The 20000-nt window shown below is 38.3% G+C and overlaps 1 protein-coding gene across 2 annotated transcripts in view; it reads right to left on the reverse strand.

The window, feature by feature from the left end:
* Positions 1-20000, reverse strand: part of fam189a1 (family with sequence similarity 189 member A1) — a 77206-nt gene that overhangs the window by 33940 nt on the left and 23266 nt on the right. For both annotated transcript variants that reach the window (XM_034875529.1, XM_034875537.1), the window contains one exon: positions 10265-10321. In XM_034875529.1, coding sequence (XP_034731420.1) covers positions 10265-10321 — 57 coding nt within the window. The remainder of the gene's footprint in view (positions 1-10264; positions 10322-20000) is intronic.

The raw sequence follows: 20000 nt of genomic DNA on the forward strand, positions 1-20000 counted from the left end.
GTTAACTACAGCAATGATTTCAGGACACATTTTTACATCACTCAGTTTTAATGGGTGTCCTCACACACCTTATGCAGTGCTGCAGATACTGGCCAGGTCATGAATGTTTGTGCTTTAGAGTTAAGTATCTAAAAATATACATGCAGTTTACACAGTGGCATATGTAACACTCCACATTTGTAGTCCTTTTTGAAACGGTTGTTTTAGACAGATGCAGACAAAAGCAGCCTCTTAAAAGCAGCATGCATTAGCATTATCTTTGAGCTAATTAACTAATGTTTTAGGATGAAAAATGTCTCCATGGGTACTTGAGCTTTTTGTATTTATAGAAAAAAAAATGATATTCACACTTCTACATGTGCAAAAAATATAATTACTGCTGTAATTATATTGCAAGGCTGTGCAAATGTTCACACATGTGCACAGCCTTGCATTCATACCACCACCCACCATAGCATTTGAATTTATAGCATACTACAAACATCGCAGCTACAAATAAATTGCTTTGGGATCACTATGATAAAGGACAACCAAACGGCTGAAGACTAGCATTTGCAGTTCATCATTGTGCTTCTGTTTCTTACATGCTATTCATGAATTAAATATGTACAAGCCTCACAGGGCATGACAGTGGTGGGTGTATACCACAGAACATCGCTTGTTTATGTTCCCAAAATTCAAGCAAAAGCATTTTTAAATACTTCCTAACATCTCATACCTTGCTTGTAATTCATATTGGTTTACACCAAGCACCACATCCACAAGTTTTAATTTTGTTTAAATTAGATTTCTTCAAGTCACAAAAGATTAAATTGACTGTGTGCTTTTATGAATATAGCCAACGGTAAGGGAGAAGGGTATTAAAATAATTTAGGATTAAGGAGGAGTCCAAAATTGTCTGCCTGGGGCCAAAATCCAGGCGCCCAAAGCAACACGTTATACCACTTATAGCTCAGAAAACACACACACACACACACACACGTACACACACGTGTACACACACGAGTACACACACACACACACACACACACACACACACACACGGGAACAGAGGCTGCTATTGGGCTACTTTCACTCCTAATTACGGGATTAATTTGTCCATTTAGATCTGTATAAAATGATGAAAAATGCTCAACTACTGGAGGGCAAAACTGGGTTGGACAGACCCTCTGTTTTTCCCTTCACTGGCCTGATGTGCATCCTTTCAATCATTTTAGTAATTGAATGATTAAATATGGCACTCACAAACTGTTTTGATTATTTTGTTGTCGTGGTATCTGGCCATAAATCTTTATTCTTCCAATGTAGAGATATGTTTCCTCATCCCAATCAGTCAGCGAGCTCGCCCTCCTTCTCCCTCTTTCATCAGCTGCAGTAATTTTTATGGCTTTTCAGGGTCACAGGCTGGCACAGAGATCATCTCATAAACCCTTTCACCAATGTCCTGTTGGCCCTACTGTGGTTATGTGATCGTAACGGAAATTCTACGGTTTTCATGTGTATGTGCTGCCACTGATTTCTGTGCATCATTAGCTAGATATTTCGGAATGTGGGGAGCATGTGTGTGTGCGTCTTTGTGTGTGTGTAAATATTTCATGCAAGCTATTTGCTATTTGTATGGCATTTTTCAAAGAAACACTCAAACCAATCAGAACTTCCCTATCCTATACTGTATTTACAGTATAAAGCACCATGAAGTTGGTAGTGCATATGTTTTATTGCCGATCAACTGAGTTGTGCATACCCTGTATGTATTCAACAAAGCTGAACCTAAAGTTCAAAAAGGTTTTTTTTTAAAGTGACTTTGTACAAATGGGTGTCTGGAACACAGGAAATTAATCTCTAACTTCACATAATGTAGCACAAATTTGTATTTAAGTACAGTACTTGAGTAAATTTACATAGTTATGTTCCACCATTTGTGTTTGCTAAAGAAACCAGTCAAAAAAATCATCTTTGATGTCATTAAAGGTCAGATCACTCCATCATACTGTATATCTCCCCACATTTCTTTCTCAAGCTGTGAGTTCTACTGTAAGATCCAGGCACTATTTTGGGATGCCTCATACTTGAAGCAAAACTGTTTGCCTGTGTGCATGACTCTTTGCCTCAGGGTTGCCTTGGTGACTATATGAGCTGCTGCCTGACAAACGCTGCAGCAGTGTTAGAGTGGCAACACATTTCCAAGCTAGATAATTCCATTATGCTTAGAGGAAATATATTCTTTAAAATCCCATGTTTGAACAAACATTTGTTTATAGTTGTTAGACCGGCAGCAGATTTGTGTTACTTACTGTCTTTTTAGTGATTAAATCTGTATAATTGTGCTTATGTTAATAAAGATTTAAACACCATTGCAACACTGTTTGATTGATTTGCGTAATAGTAGTTGAACCCACAGTACATAAAGAGAGTATAAAATATATTTAAAGCAGCTTACACTGTAAAATATCCCCCAACTGTTTGTAACTGTAATGTAAACTCTTCTTAAAACTTAAAAAAAAAATCAATGTCGTCATTGGTAGCTGGGCATGTATGTACAGCATGTGCATGTTTAGTACCCCAGGCTTGTAGAAGCAGAAAGCAGAGAGATGAGCAGATCCCTCGGATCAGGTCTGGGTCCACGCTGTCACACCACACTAAGGTGAAACATTGGCCCTCCCTGGATACTGGACTTGTTTTCGCCAGCATCACTCAGTCCAAAAGTGTTCTCAAAGAGTTCACAGTGTTATGGCTGCTGAAAAAATGCTTAGCTTTATAGACTCTTGTGAACGTACAACATTGTCTCATTTCCGAAACAAATGAGCAAGAGAAAGAACAATGAGCAAACAGGCTAGCGCTGAGAAGAGATTTCCCCAGCAAAGATGCAGCTTTAATATTCTGGGGGCGTATGGTGTAGGTCGTGCACTCACTGACATCAAGATAAACCTTTGTACCTCAGCTGATTAATGCATTAAAGTAGTAAACAAAAACAGCCGTGAACTTGAATTCATTTTCTGACATCAATGCAAAGCAAAATGAAATGAGTTTAGAGGGTTAAAGAGAACATACTAAAAACAATATATCCTCTGCTTGTTCGACAAGCTCTCACCAGGTGGTGGGTTGGCCTTCAGAGACTGATACATAGTCTGTAATATACCAAAATTACAGAAACGTGATTAGGACAATACTGTGAATAAGAAATGTTAGCAAACGTTGTGTTCTGATTATGCCAACCAAAGTCAAAGTCAGTCTAAGTCTAATGAAGACTGAGACTTTATTCAAATTCAAGGATTATTAGATTGTTCACAGAATTTTTTGAAAAACATCTACATGACATCTATTTGCTTGTCAAGGCTGTCAAGGTAACTGTAATTGCTAACATGTTCACAATGACAAGACACCGGAGGAAAAACCAGTAGGATTGATCTAGGCGCAACAGAGGTCTGTACCAAATGCCATGGCAAACCATTCAATAGCTGCTGAGGTATTTCAGTCTGGAACAAAGCGGTAGATCGGCCAACAGACTGTCTCACAGCCTTGTGTGCTAGTCTGACTGAACATGTTTTTCAAAATGATGAGTAAACCACATAAGACAGAAGGAACAGCATCTTTGATCATTAATTTCTCTATGTTCAACAAACAGGAATATATCAGTTGTTATTCTGGTTACTGAAATAGCTTGATCAAAATCACTGCTCTGTATCGAATAAGCTCAGCAGCTCATGCAAACAGTCAGTAGTGCAGAGAAGCACTGTGACTGTGTCAGACCATGGTGCAGCTGCACAGCCCTGGGACAACTTGTACTCACATCCCTGCGGAAAACATGAATGTGAAGTAGCGGCTCATGTTAGTCTCTCTCGCTGACACCTCACAAGTGCAGTGACCGTTTCACCTCGAAACTGCCACGCCTCTCCATTATTTAAATCTCTCCACACTACAATTCAGTCATGAGAGATAAGAGGTGAGTCCAGTGCGAGGGACCAAACAGTTAAGCAAGAGGAGTCACAAGGGAAGTTCAAGACTAAGGGATTTTATTTCCCCAATATTATTATTTAACTAAATTAACAAAATGAAGATAAAGTTTTGGGCCAGTAAAAGTGGTCAAATAAACAGACAGTAACTAATGCTCTGGACATTTGAGACTCAAAAAATACAACTGACCTACTACAAAAGAAACAAAGGGGACTTATATATTGGCTGATCAGACCGATTTTGACACACAGCGGGAGACTGTGTAACAATAACACTGCTACATAAACTACAAATAACAGCAAAACCTAACTACGAACTTTTTCCAAAAGTAATGTACTTTTAATTAACCTTAACTCAACAAAAATCCTCAATATAATATAACTGTAAACCCCAAAATATCTAAGGAGAGACTAAAGCTACACTCCCCTGTACATAACAAGCAGTGGTAGTGTCCAATTAGGCCACCCCCCATACAAAGCCGCTCCTGGTCCAAGCACGCACACCTTTAAGTCAGCAGATTTCCTGGGAATCCAACACTGGTAATCTCAAAAACAAATAGTTATACAAACAGAATGACAATCCAAAAGTAACTAACTATGCACACTCCCAAAAAGATACTTCTGTATGATCAACTATATAAAGTAGGATGTACACTACAGTATGTGAAATAAATCAAGTGTCCTGTGAGTTATTTGTAACTAAATAAATGTTTGCAACAAATGTAGAATGTGTATGAAAAACTTATATAAACTGGTCCTAAGTAAAAAAAAAAAAAGCATAAAATGAGGAAAATATAAGTGCATGAGGTTACCGCTCTTAAAACCGGTTGTGGGGCCATGGTTGTGGCCATCACATCCATAGAAAACATTGCTATACTTTTTATCAATGAAACAGACACACAGATACAGACAGACTAAACAAGGGGAAGGAATTTTTCAATTTTAGAGAAGATCATTAACAGCCTTATGTGCATTACTAGAACCACAGCAACAATAGGTTGTGATCAAAATCACTATTTTTCTATAGTACACTGCATTTACTCTCATTTACCCCATTTCATTTGATTGTAAAATGTACTTTCAATTTCAATTTCAAAGATGCAAACATTACAGTTGGGAAATTGACAATTCAAGTGTCCTAAATCACAGTTAACAATACTGTTGCTCAATATAAATTAAACTGATTATCGTACAGGGATTTGTTAAAAAAACGGAATGAGGAAGTGTTGTGATCCCCGTGAGGTTGCCAAGCAACCAGCAGAAACTCACCAGGAAATAGTTACATGTAACTAAAAACGACAACTTGCTTTTACATTTGTCAATGGTTTTATCAAACATGATAAACAAATATTACTAGTAAATTTTGTATTTTTGAACTGCGGACAGATCCTGGCTAGCTGTTTACCCTGCTTCCAGTCTTAATGCTAAGTTAAGCTAATTGGCTGACACACACAGGCTTTCCATAATCAAGCGAGTGCCCACACCCCTCCTCCACACAGTTGTAAGTAGCCAAGTAGGACACGGAGAATTAAAAAAACATGATGGACTCGTGTAAAAGTCGCTGGACGACACGATCTTCTGAACACAGCCATACTGAGAAATACAGAGAGAGTTGTGTGAAGCTGATAGTCCTAATTAGCTTTGCATCAACTAATTTGGCAATGGCTTGAATGTAACAGACGTTCGTTAATATCAAACAGTTACGCACAAAAGCTTTACCACAGAGAGGGGTATTGATCTTCGCATGTAACTCTTGGCACTGTACAGAAGGAGCGCAAGTCAGGAAGATGTTCTGGTACAACAAAGTGCTGTTGGAAAGTGTGTTGGAATTGTATATTAAAAGAAACCATTATTCTTTTACTTAGTTACTTTCATAAATACAATGTTACAATGTTTGATGTTCATAGTAAACATGGCCAAAGCTTCAAATAATAAGGTAACCGTGTAAAAACAAAAATCCTTGTGAGCAAAAAACCTTAGATTTCAGATCGTTCTGAACACTTTGTTTCCAACAGTTTCTTTGCTGGAACTGACGTCATAGCGGGCCGGATATTGTTATGGTCTGCTCTGCTCCAGGCATGTTACTGCAGTGTTTACATTACCTACACCGCTACACATGGTCAAGTACTAAAGTCAAGGGTAGGCTTGATTGCAGATGTTAATTTCTGTGATTTTCGGCAGGTGTTATACTCAATGGTAGGGAGACAGAGGGAGCAAAGCATAGAAGCTGGCATCCAGAAATGCTGACCAATCAAAGCAGAGTGGATGTTTTTTTTGGGGGGGGGGCTTAAAGGGACCGGCGCTCCAGCAGAGTGTGTCAGAAAGACAGTGAATGGGTGCAGCAGCCATGGGCAGAGTGAGAAAAAGTTTATTAAATAGCATAATAGGTTGCCTTTAAAATAACCTGTACATTTAAATATATACAGTATAGAAGCATGTAAAGACGTGTTGTGTGTACTGTACATACTTACATTATAAACTAATAACAGCAAAAAGGAACAGTTGATGTTTCCTGAGACAAATACTCCCCACTGCAGACTATCTCTGTCTTGTTTTCCAACAGGGCAAACAAGGACTTAATGCCCTCCAACTCTCTCTCTGTCTTTCTGTCTCTTGCTAAACACATAATCCATCACAGTCAAAAACAGCAGAAGACTGCAGGTAGTCTTGTCTTTCTCCTCTCTCAAGTGATACGGAGTAAATCTGCCACAGCATTAATGCAGCAGACTTGACTGGATAGTACAAACTACAATGTTTATAAGCTGTTTCAGATAAGGTGGAAGAGGAGGATTTCATTCAAACATGGACACAGTGTGTTCATTCCAATAAGCACAATATACCAATATATCTTGATGTTGAGTTTACAAGAAAGGTTTGTCGGTAGACATAATGTCAAATTCAATAAATCTTTTCTCCCCAAAACAGTGCCCTTGTTTCTTCATGTCATAAAAACATCCATACATGACATACAATGACTTGACTGCAATGTGTCAGAACCAGAGTTTGTCTCGCCTTTTCTACTTTTACTTCTGTTAACACTTCTGCCTGCAAACGTCTCAGAAAGCTGCAAACAGTTCAATCTCAAAATGCTGACAGATCGCTGTAATTTGAAGAAATCAATAATATATTTAAATATTTCATATTAATTGTTTTAGGATTGAAACTAATGACTGTTTGCTTTTGTTTTTCTTCAGTCTATAATATATAATATATATATAATATATATATATATATATATATACAAAAATAAATCCCACTCTTATACCTGTCTTTTATATAGATACAGCGTGGCAGCAGGTTAGCTTAGCCCAAGACTGGAGTCTTGTCATCACTACAAGGTTTCCAGGCAACTATTGGTAACTCCAGGAAGTTACTAAACCGGGCCAAGAAATACTCCGGCACTAGGGTGGCCACCTTTCATGCGGAAAAATTAAGGACGCCAAAGATATTTTTTTTTAAACAATGTTGATTTCATACGGATGTGTGGCTTCTACAGGAAAAGGACGCACTATTTTATTTTGAAACACTGTAGTATTCTGTATTTTAAGGGACCGGTGGCGACCTTATTTGGAACATTTTTTCAATTACACTAACGAACTTGTTTGTTTTTGCCTTTGGACAGAGTAAGGCCAGCTGTTTACCCCGGATTCCAGTGTTTGTACTAGAATAAGCTAACTGGCTGTGGATGTATGACTGGCATCAAAATTGTCATCTAACTCTGTGCCAGGAAGTAAAAGAACATAAACAAATATGTGCCTTTTTTGCTTGATAAAGTACTTATACAATACGTTATTAAAACAGTTGCATGATTAATTCTCTACAATTTGATCACTTGAGTAATTAACAGATCCTTTCGGTCCTAAATTTATTAGCAGAGTGGGGTGGTGATGGCACAGTGGATGTGACATACCGTTGGTGTGGGAGACCTGGGTTTGAGTCCCACTGATCAACCAATCTGTCCCTGAGCAAGACATTTAACTAGTTGCTCCAGAGGCGTGCAACCTCTGACATGTAGCAACTGTAAGTCGCTTTGGATGAAGATGTCAGCCAAATGACATGTAATGTAATATAAAGAGTAAACTGCCCAGATCTAATGATTATCCCCTGGACCTTGTTCTAACATCAATCTTAAATAAGTCAGCAAAGAAAACCGAGTTTTTTACACAGATACTTAAACAGTTTGGAGAAACTCAATTTATTACAAATCACGACGCAGAGAGTATCCACCCACAGTTGGCAGATGGGATGGTGTAGCGTTGCCAGGCCTGAAAGCGTTTAGCCGGTGTATTAGTCACCTGCCAGTCAGCACTGGGTCGAGGCCAGAAATTGACAAGCTTGACTGTCAGGACAGAAAATCACATGCAACAGTCACAGAAACCACACCAGATACTATCTTTAAGACCCCTCTACAGACAGAAAGATTTGGCCTCAGAGTGACATCTCTGTGTTCTAGCAAGCAGAGACTATTTTGGTAAATTAGTCATGCTTTAAAAAAACTAAAAATCACACCTGCAATGATGGTATATTTCCTTTGAACCACAAGAGCAGAAGATGACTGAATCACTTTCCCTGGTGTGACATTACACAGAGGCAAGGACAGGAAGGAGAAAGGGGAATAGAAATGTGAAAGGAGACAATGCAGATATGTATAGCAGGGATGCAAGGTGATAGAAATAAAGGGAGCAACAAGACAAGTGATATGCAGGGACGGCTGCAACTGTGATGTGGTGAAGCAGCAGAAATGAGATGAGATTATTTACGGCATTAAGAGAGCATGAAATAGAATCAAGCTTGTTTGTGTTGCACTCCAGTCCTAATCATTAAGAAGAGTAAGACTGAAAGGTATGTAGTCAGATAGAGAAAATCTTTGGTCACACTTAATGCACATGTATGTCTTTTTGTAGTTTAAAGGATTGAAAAAATTGACTTTTGTTATGCGTCACACATGCAGGTAAGAGGAATGTGGGCTACAACACGCCCCACATGACAGTCAATTGAAGGTTTTATGGCTCCATTATGGCAGAAAAATGACTCCCTGAAAGTGTTTGGAAAAAAAGAAACATTTCACCACTCAATTGTAATTTACCCAAAGGGGATCAACAAAGAGTATAAAATTAAATGAATTAACTAAAAATTTAAACTAAAGCAACAGCGGATCAAGGGCCATATTTATGAAAAGTAAACATCCTTCACTTTTACTCCTACCACTAACAACTTCAGAGCTTCTGAGACATGTCAGAGGAGTAATAAATTAGCTGAAGCATTATGATTCAGAAAAGCTCATTATTGGCATTTGATTTGAACATTTGACAGGATGTCACAGCTTTTTTCCCTGGTTTCTTTTTTTAGCAGGGGTTTAAACAACAAGAGCAGTCACTTCCCATGCAGCATCATTGTCTAAATCACAGCAGCAACATTTTTTTTTAAATTGGAACCGGACAGAGATTCATAATGTACATGTTCAAACATTATTATTGTAATCAAATTACAATTGGTTTATTGGATTCTGGTCAATTCTATGTTATTTGCCAATGAATACTTATAAGGATTTAACACAATTATTAATAAACAATAACATGAACTTTACATGGCAGTAGGGTAAATCCTTGTCTCTCATTGGTTATTCTTGCCAAGAGCATGCATGTGATAAATGATGTGATCACTGGAGAGATGCTATTAAAAGGTTGGTCTTACACTAGTCAAATGCAAGCAGTGATAAATTCCTGGTAAGTTATCCTTTTCTAAATTAGTAACACAGTTCAATGATTCTGGGCAAGCAGAGACAAGAAAAGTAAAAAACAGCGGAGACTTCTAACTTACTTAAGTCCTTTAGTTTCCAGTCCAGCGGCTGTGAAAACATACACTGGAGCTGTGATCTAGGGATTTTAACACGACCTGAACATGCCCCAAAGTGGAAACTACGTTCACGGGGAGTCACAGTTTATGAGCCTGCCAAACCACAAGTGTGACCAGCAGCAAGGTTTATACTTTTCAGCACCCTGTCACATTGTGTCAGTAAGTTAAGATGACAGCCTAAGGTCTATAGGTAGATGTAACTGAAATTTTCTGTTGTATCCCACAGCTACATCATCTCAGGTCAGCAGTTAATGATGTCTTATGCTTTGTCATGATTTGTATTCTAATGTCTGTACTAATCCACATGTGGTGATCCTAATAGGAAGAAACACAGCATCTGTTTCAGTATTAAGTAGGTGTCTTGTACAATGGCACATTTCCCTCTCTTGGGTATTATTTCTTTGTTTAGAGTTGAAGGATTAGCAGCTGAGTGTGGGCGTTCAGAGAACACTCACCACAAGAGAAAGCGGCCTCTTCCATGACACCACTCCAATCAGTCCAGAGAGCAGCACCTGACAGAGAGGAGCAGAAAACAGATGCTGTAATAGGTGATTGATACTCACAGCAATGTGGAAACAATAAGGATAAATGGCCTATAAGGATAACCTTTTAATCACCAAGATAATTGCTAAGATCTGGGAAATTAGTATGATGATGCAAGAAAAATGAGCAGTCAAATGATGATCCAGGTTTTAAATCTTTTGTAATAATGATGAAGGAGGGATTTTGTTAGTGGGGTACTTGGCACTTGGATATGGATACTGGCAACTCCCACCTTGGATATACAACATTTAGATACAAATGACAATAATACTAAAGTTGTAATAAACCCAAATTGTCCTATACTGTTCACAGGCACAAAGAACACACAGTAGTTAACTCTTTAAAGTCTTCCAGTAGCTTGTCCTCTAATACACCTAAACCGACTGTCACTATGGGATGCCTTTCTTCTGTGGTTTTTCTGGTAAATACACTGACTGGAAAAATCATCTTGTGTAGCTCAGCATAAATTCTTTCAGGGGGAGCTAACTTTTAATCGGTGCACTCCTAAATCAATTCAGCCGTTATCCTCATGAATGTAGTTTTTTGCTGTTATGCATATATGCAACTAGTCTCTTCTGTTTTAAATATAGCTAACTTTTAATCGGTGCACTCATAAATCTTTTGCTCTCTTCCTAAATGGAATTAGCTGGTACAGGCATTCACCTTTCTGCTTAACCAATCAGAATCGTACACAAATTGCAAGAGGCCAATGACAGATTCATAACCCTGCTTTGAAAAAATTGTTTTTCTCTTTGTTATTCAGCTGTCATTGCAGGCAAAGAGTGCAACCCTCCACCTCCCCTTCCACCTCCAGTAATCTACTCCAGCTGACCGGTCCAAAGCCTCCTTTGGTCTGGTCTTCAGGCTCCTTCATCGCCACCACCGGTGTCTAGATTTCAGGGGTCTGATGCTTCTACACCCCTATATAGTTATACAACATAGTTATACAACATATTCGCATAGCAATGGAATCTAATCGCCAAAGACTTTGTAAATTTTATTGAGCTGTACAACAAACCTCATTTGCATATCTGCAAACATGTATCTCCCGATTGAAATACATGATGGGATGAGTAATACACAGATCAGGTGGGAGCTGTTGCTCTTTTGGCAATTCTGTGCCCATCTGCCGTCAGATTTGTCAACTGCTCATCATGTAGTCACAGGCTCACTCTTTCAGTTTCTTTTCCCTTTAGCTGGGAACAAATGAACAACACAATCCTGTAGTTTGAGGTGGTTATAGAAAAGGGAAAGCATTGAGCTTTTTTCAGACTAATGTGCGTAAGTGCAATGCCACATCTTTTCACAGTTGATTGGGCTTTTAAAAGCTATTCTAATGGGTTCCCTGCTTCTTAAAAGTGTGATTTACTCCTCATCCAACCGGATCCACCACACAGGAAACTCTGCATGTATTTCTCATTTCATATACACACACACACACACATATACATACACACACACACACACACACACACACACACACACAAACACACACACACACACACACACACACACACACACACATGCTTGGAGACACTACCTTATTTAATCACTAAATTGATAGCCTACATATTTAGTTTCATTTCTTTTCGGTGTAGTCCCTATGCCCTCTAAATGCCGTCTCAACACCGGAACTAAACAGAACTGAACTAGCAGAACTTTCACGCATTTCTTTCCCACCTACAGAAGTTAGATTCACTGTGTTCACTCCGAAGGAATCACTTCACATGGGTTAGCACTTTAAAGGCTACATGTTTACAGCTTGCGCTCCCATGCACGCACACACGCACGCACAATTAGAAACATGGAGCACGGTTCCCCAAACGGTACCTGTTTTTCCACAACGTGTTTTCATAAATTGTTTTTTATGAAATGCAAGCATTAAATCGTCACCAACACGGTCATGCAGCACATCATTAGAAAGCTTAAAGTCTTGTGATTCCATCAGGCCCCGCACAAAGGATAAGGTGACTTACAGCGGTTATAATCACGTTATGAAGTTAAAAAACACTGCACCGTTTCTGTCTAAATCGAGCGTGCATCCCTACCTTTGTCCTCGTGTCTTTATCCACAGCGGTGAAAGATATTCATAAATGTTGATTTCCTAAATCGCAAACACTCCAAGGAATTAGAATATCCAAGCCTTGTAATCCATAATTAGCTGGTCCCCTCACAATTGTAGTTTCTGGCCAAGTTTCGACGTTCAGAAATCTAGATATAATTGCATAATTTCTCGGTTTTTATAGCTTGTAACTTTTTCCCTGTGCGGGCCAAAAAGAAGGTCGACACACCATTACAATCTGTGGCTTCTGCAGATTGCAATGGACCTTGTCCCCAGCCAATAGCATCAGCCTATCAAGAGATACCCTCAAGCTAAGCCAATGATATCGCACAGTCCCCATTGGGCCCACGTGGGAAAGATGGACAGTGGAGCCCACGAATTAGAAGATAAGATAGACATAAAACTGGCATCCCTGTGTAGCCAGTAAGAAGACGAGTTGAATGGTACCAGACATGGCAAGAAAAAACTATTCCTGTGATCCCTTTCAGCTGTCTGAAAGCAAAAATATGGCCTTCTGAAGGCATTTCACCATTTCATGAAATTATGATTACTTATTTCTATAAATCTATGTATGTTCTTCTTTCAGACATATCTGTGAGTGATGTGGATGTGTTTTTGTATTTCAGAAGTTTTGTATTTAGCACTTTTTTGGCTTTTTTAGAAATAAGAAATAAGACAAACGCACAGCCATATCTTTAGAAATACATTTATATAAAATCCATTTTATAAGTCATTTTTTCTGGATTTTTTCTGTTCTAAGTTGAGACATGTGGCCAGGGTACTATTTTAGTATGTAGCCCATGTAATATGCTTACAGTAGTGCTTTTTATTAATTTTTCAGATGATTTACTTGATCATCAGATCAGATGACGAAAACAGAAATTCTGTGATCTTACCTCTGTAGCTCTGTGTCAGTAAGGCCTAGTGTCACACTGCCACTACAAACAACAAGTTGAGAGTGTTAACTTCCCAATGAACTCAGGGTCATCCCAGAGGGCCAAAGCATGTGGAAATTGCAGCACTTTTTTAATGGTAAAAATTTAGGCGAGAAAATCATATATTTTCAAGCGGTTTTCAAGAGGTTAAAGGATATTGCATAACCTTTTTAATTATCAACAAACTCACCAAAAAATTCAAACCCATAATAAATGTATCAATCAATTAACAAATACTGTGATTATGCCTCAGTGCCATACAACTCCATCATCACCCACAAACTATTCAGTCAATCAATCAAAATTAATTTATAGAGTGCTTTTCATACACACAAATGTAGCACAAAGTGCTTCACAGCTGATGCTTTACAGCTCCTTCCTGATGACACTGGCAAGAGGGAGCAAAACTGACCCCTTGGGGCACACCGCATGCCATTTCATGGATTTTTGAGGAGCATGTTTCCATAGTTACCATAAATGTTCTGTCTGTGAGATAGGAAGTGAACCAGTTGTGCACAATAACAGAAGGGCTTACCAGTTGTTTGAGTTTGTTCAAACGAATAGTGTGGTCTACTGTATCAAAGGCTGCACTTAGATCCAGCAGCACCAACACAGAGTTTTAGTGAATCAAAGTTAGACCTGAGGTCATTTAAAATTGGTCTCTGTACTGTGATTTACCCTAAAGCCAACCAGTGCTTCTCAAGGAAATTCAAATTTTGAAAAATCATTGAGTTAAATAAAAAAAAAACGTTTTTCTAAAATTTTACTTAAAAGTGTTAAGTTGGATGGTCTGTAGTTATTAAAAACATTACAATCTAAAGAGTTCTTCTTCAGAAGGGGCTTCACCACCACCGTTTTAAAGGCAGCAGGGAAGACACCCTGAATCTGAAGAGAGCACTTCATGTTTAAAAGCTCCTCTTTAAAACAGCCATGACATGTTTTAAAAAATGAAGTAGGGATTGGATATAAAACACATGTGGTGGGTTTCATTGTGGAGAAAATACATTAAAGCCTTATACATTCTGTGTTTTGGACTATTTACTGAGATTTAATGATATAAAAAATTATAAAATAGTGGAAAACGTTTTAAATTACACATTAAGTGGATAAGTGTATAATACATGTTTCTGTGTTCCTGATTTGTTTTATTAAAATATTTTTCCACTTGATTTGTTATTGTGAACTCTTTGATTTTCATGTACCCCAAGTGAAGGAGTTTAAGTACCTTGGGGTCTTGTTTGCGAGTGAGAAGACACTGGAGCGGGAGATTGGCCTGAGAAACGGCGCAGCGGAGGTGGTATTGCATTCACTATACCGCACCGCTTTGCGTTGAAGGAGACAGCGGAGGTGGTTCGGGCATCTAGGAAGGATCCCTCCTGGGGGCCTCCCTAGGGAGGTGTTCCAGGCACGACCAGCTGGGAGGAGGACTCAGGGAAGACCTAGGACTAGGTGGAGATATCTCCATATCTGATGGATGGATGGATGGATGCTTTTTATATGTTTGCAGTTGCCTTCAAATCAACAGTCATGCTTAGATAGCACCAAAATAAAGCCTATGATTCCCTAAGTGCCACTGGGTGCAATTATGTTGCTATCCAGCTCTGTTGCGACTGCCAGAGACAATCTGCGGCCGGTGTGGTGGGCTGTGTGTGTTAGCATTGTTACACTATCTTTACAATCTAGGCCAATTTTTGCAAAATAAGCACTTTTTCTTTGTTCTTCTTGTTTTTGTCACTTCCCCTCCAAAGTATGTGTAGCAGGAGAAGACCTGACATCAGGCGTTGGCCCTCTGCTCCCGCTCTCTGTGTTGCCGTTCTCTAACTCCGTCTTCAGGACATAACAACAAACTTTGAGCTAGTAAGCTACACGCTGAAAATGGAAAGTTTTGAAGAAAATTTGGATCATGCAACAATGCAGCCTGTTTGGAGTAACAGTTTCTTTTGTAATATGTGTAAAATGTGAAAACGTGACTCAGGATTATTAAATTTCAGTTTAAATCAAAGATATTTTATGTGTCCAGAGACTTTGGTGACATTACAGGTATTTGAATATTTGCAGATGATCTTTTGATCGTTACCTACCTTTGATGTGCAGTGGGGCTTATGTGGTCAATAGTCATTTGTCAATGTGTCATGAGGATGAAAATAAGCACCTCCAAATTCTCTCTTAATAGGTTAAGGTATCTTGGGGTATTACTAAGGATTGTCTGATAAATTATCATGAGATTGATCACCCTTTAGGAAGTGATGGCAACTCTGTCTTGTTCTGTGTTCTAACCCCAGAGATTTGGAGAACTGACTGAGAGAATGAGCTGCGTTTATGGTCTTGAGTAAGGAGTTCAGTAAATTGGAAGGAGCTTGATTTTGAGGCAATCCTTAACTTTGAGAGGAGTCAATTAAGGTAGTTGAGAAGTAAGAGGAGCTTCTGGGAAAAAAAAGATGTGTGCGCTTCTCTGCTCTGCTTTATTTTTTAACCTTACCTTGATAGTGATTAGAGAAAAGATGACAAAAGTTCAGGTCTGTTTTTCTATTCGTTAAATATTTTCAATTACATTTGGTGAAAACGTATGTTGTAAACCATGGAAACAAGGGATTTGTTCCTTCATGATAAATAGGGAGCACCATTAGGTTTGTAGTAATTGTATTCTCTTTTTCAAACATGTATTGTCTCTGTACATTTAGGCAATTATACAGTTCACTAATTGGCAGTAGAGTCAATCATTACTGTTGACTTTTTTGACCAAAACTGATCGTTTAGTATTTCTTTTTTCCCCTTTACTTTTTCTTGTGTAATAAAGTAGGCTACTTGCAGACCTTCCAATTAAGAGCTTCACACGGTTTATTTGTTATTCCCTACACAGTTTTTCTATAGAAAAATATTCAGATGCATAATTCAACCCACCAGCTACAGCAGGCCGACGATACAGCATTCATTGACAACGCGTTCCTCCTGATTGGGTTTGTATGACATCATACAAAAGGTTATGCACAACAATGTGTATGATATCCTGCAAAGATAGAAGTTGATGACTGGTCACATGACAGTTAAGTTTAACGGACAAAAGGTTATTGTGAGCCGGGTACAGAGCACGGTAAGGTGTGTAGTGTTTCAGTGGCTATTACAGTTACGTTTAGCAGACAAAAGGTGGCCGTCATGAAGCAACGACAGCTAAGTTTAGGCACCGCTTGACAAGGCCTGTGTTTTATGACCCATCTACGCTGACCAGGACGGTCTTATACAGCAGCAGTCAATGTGATGCACACAAATTAAAGTGCATTACCTTTAATAGCTATATGTATGAATTGTTCATGAGAACAGCCCGCCATTGGTTAACTGTCAGAAAGATGTGAAAACAGTGAGTGAGTATTTGTATATCTCATAGCTCACCACCTTCTATAAGGAGAGGCTTAATTACTAACGGAAGTAAGAAAAAGGAGCTAGTTCTTACCACTCAATATTTAATTCCTGTAGTCCCATTTTGGTTTAAAGACATGAAGTAGATGATTTTATGGGCTCAGGAACCATTTTTGAATGTGAAAAGAATGTAATGGTCAACTGTATCTCTGGTACCAATTGAGCTCTTATGATGTTAGACAGCATATTTTGGAGATGGTTGTTTAGGTTTGGCTGAGTGTTTCTTTTTCTCTCAATGTGTCATTGGATAAATGAAAGCCAACAATAAAACCAAACCACAGGGAATAGAAACAAACTGCATATTTAAAAGCAATCAGACAGTCACATCAAATTAGAAGAAAAAAAGTTTGTGTTTATTTATTCCGTATTTTATAATAAAGTGGTTCTAATAGTTTCATCTCTACATAAACTGTATTGAAATTGTGTTGACAAAATATAATAAATAAATTGATATGATAGAATCCCATACAACAAAAGTACAGCCTCATAGCAACACTCAAAAAAAGTTGTCGTAGGTAAAAAAAAAAATTGTGTAGAGCTGCTGTATTACATCATAAGTGTTTTTATTAGAATAAAGTGGAATTATTTGTGATTCCGAGAGCTAACTGCTAATTTTATTTATAAAGCCTCACAAATCTCAGTTTTTCTCACACTCTGTACTTCAATAAGGAAAAACTCGCCCCAAAAAACGGTGAAAGAAATGGAAGAAACCTCAGTATGACCAAAAGATAAGGAATTCTTTCCCATAGAGACATTAAATATATTTAGTGTGTGCAGAATAGAACATATCAAAATGGAAACCTCCGTGGATAAGAAAATTGTTTAATCAAACAAATGATATTATATTATTGTTTCTATGCTATCACTTGTTTGCATCCTTTTCATGTCTCATTAAGTGTTTCTTTAAAACAAAAAAATTCAATTAGCAGATGAGTGAATAAACAACCTCTTCTTCCTACTATCCAAAGTGAAGACTTCCATAATAACCAGACAAGGGTGGTGTTTGTGACTCCATACCAATAATAAGAGAGAAAGATATGAGAGTGCTGAAGCTGCTATAGATTCTTCCTAAATAACAGTCCTGACCCATTCTTATTCATTTATGCATGGTGCCAATCAAAGAAGCCATTACTGAGAGTGAGGGTTTAGAAAGCAGGCCGTTTCTCAAACATCATCATTGCCAAGATGGATGGAGCCAGTGTGGTTGCCCTGGTAACCATGAACTGGCCATTTGCCAGGATACATAATGATTTCCCATCAGCTGTTGCATTGAGAGGGGCAGAGACCCCTTGCTGGTTCACACAGGCTTTATGGACACACTGCACATGAATCCCCCACATCTCTCTATCTCTCTCTTACACACACACACACACACACACACACACACACGCAATGCAGAAACTGCCCGTGTGTTTGTTTGTTTGTTTCTGTCTACAAGTGCAGGCACGAGTTAAATCTGCAGAACAAGGCTGAGCAGAATGTGTCTTGGGAAATTCACCATCCTGTCCTTTAATAAAATGAAGAGCTGCTGATTAAAATAACTTCCATAAAAGGAGCTGTCTGTCTTCAAGAGTTTGCTACATTAAAAAAAAAAAGTAAAATTTGGCTTTTGTAATTTCTACTTCCTTCTCAGACAGCTTAGTTTTTGTTATTGCATTTCTTTCCAACAATGAAGCATCAGATTACGATGTGTTTAATAATCCACTTCAGACATCAGGTTCATGAAGGACATTTTTAAGTTGGTCTCAGTTGGTCACTTAACCCATCACTTCGATCCAGACCGGAATATTTTAAGATGCCCATGAAATGTTTTACACCTGAACACAAGCTTTAATCACAGAGCCTTCACTCTCTGCTAAACAGTCTCATTCTGAATTTAAAAAAGTACACAGTTAAAACAACCAAAAAGCTAATAGAACAATGACCAAGATTCAGGAAGAAGAAACCACTAAATTTGTCAACAAAGACTAGCCTTTTTAGTATGCTTGATTGTTGGATAAAAAAGTATACATAATACAGCGAAATGTATTGAAAGATCCTAAAAATACGGAAAACTCATCTTTAAAGCAGTATTTAAAAGAAAAGACACAAAAGCTTCCTGCAATTATTGTGTTTACTATTTGGGTTATTAATACAGTTCAGCTGTTCTGTACTGTTATGCATTGAATGTAATGTGAAACATCCCAAAAAGATGTCACATCCTCTGATGTGTGTCCGTTAGGTTCTACTCTCCATGTCAAACCTCTCCCTGCTAAATCCTTTACTGCTGATTCATTTAGATAAGCATCTACAATACACCTAATAAAGTGTATAATTATTTGTGTATAAAAATGTACCAGTACCCTCACTCACAAGTGTATCTCACAGACCTCTAAAAAACTACAAATTCCAGTTTCTAAGTTTTTGCTTTTGAGCAAAAGCCCACAAATATTCTGACAGGACAAGTTCACAGGCGTAAAAAGAATTTAGCATTAAATGTGGTTGAGATATGAAAAATCTCCTTCACTTCACCTTGAAGATTTTTTCTGTGTGTGTGTGTGAGTGTGTGTCCAAATGAAAGACAAATGAAGGTGAGCTGTAAAATCAGGGGAGCTCAACTCTTAATGCTTGTGTGACAATTTCGGTTTCTAGTAACCTTCCAAAAGTGTTCAAGAAACCTTTCCTGGCCGTGAACTAGTGGCAAAACATGTGTCTGTGAGTGTGTATGTACAATACATGGGGTTTTCAAATACAAAAACATGTAAACAACCCGTGTCAACCAGTACTGCAGGCTGAGCCTCAGAGAGAATATGAACCATATTGTAGGGGTCATGAGATGTTGCTGTACACTCTCATACTGACAAAGCTACAGCGGCTGTTTTCTTTCTGTTGAAGCCATCACACTGCTGTTTTTTATACGTCTTTACGTGCATGTAATTCATAATCATGCTGACAGCTATGTTCGAATGATGCTGATCATAATTACAGTTAATCATGTTGATTTGATATTGATGATGATGATGATGATGATGATGATGATGATGACGACATCGGGGGGTGTTAACTCTATATGTAGACCTCAACTGGGACCGGTGACGGTGTGTGTATGACTAGAGAGCAGAACGGTAAACTAATTTTCAAGACATTTTGTGAGACAAGGTTTTTTTCCTTTGTGTATTCTTAAAACAAGTTTTATTTATGTTGTTGCTGTTATGCAATAAAGGAACGGATCACTGTGACACCACCAAAGAATGCGCT

The sequence above is a fragment of the Etheostoma cragini genome, chromosome 1 (genome assembly GCF_013103735.1).
Source record: "Etheostoma cragini isolate CJK2018 chromosome 1, CSU_Ecrag_1.0, whole genome shotgun sequence".
NCBI lineage: Eukaryota > Metazoa > Chordata > Actinopteri > Perciformes > Percidae > Etheostoma > Etheostoma cragini.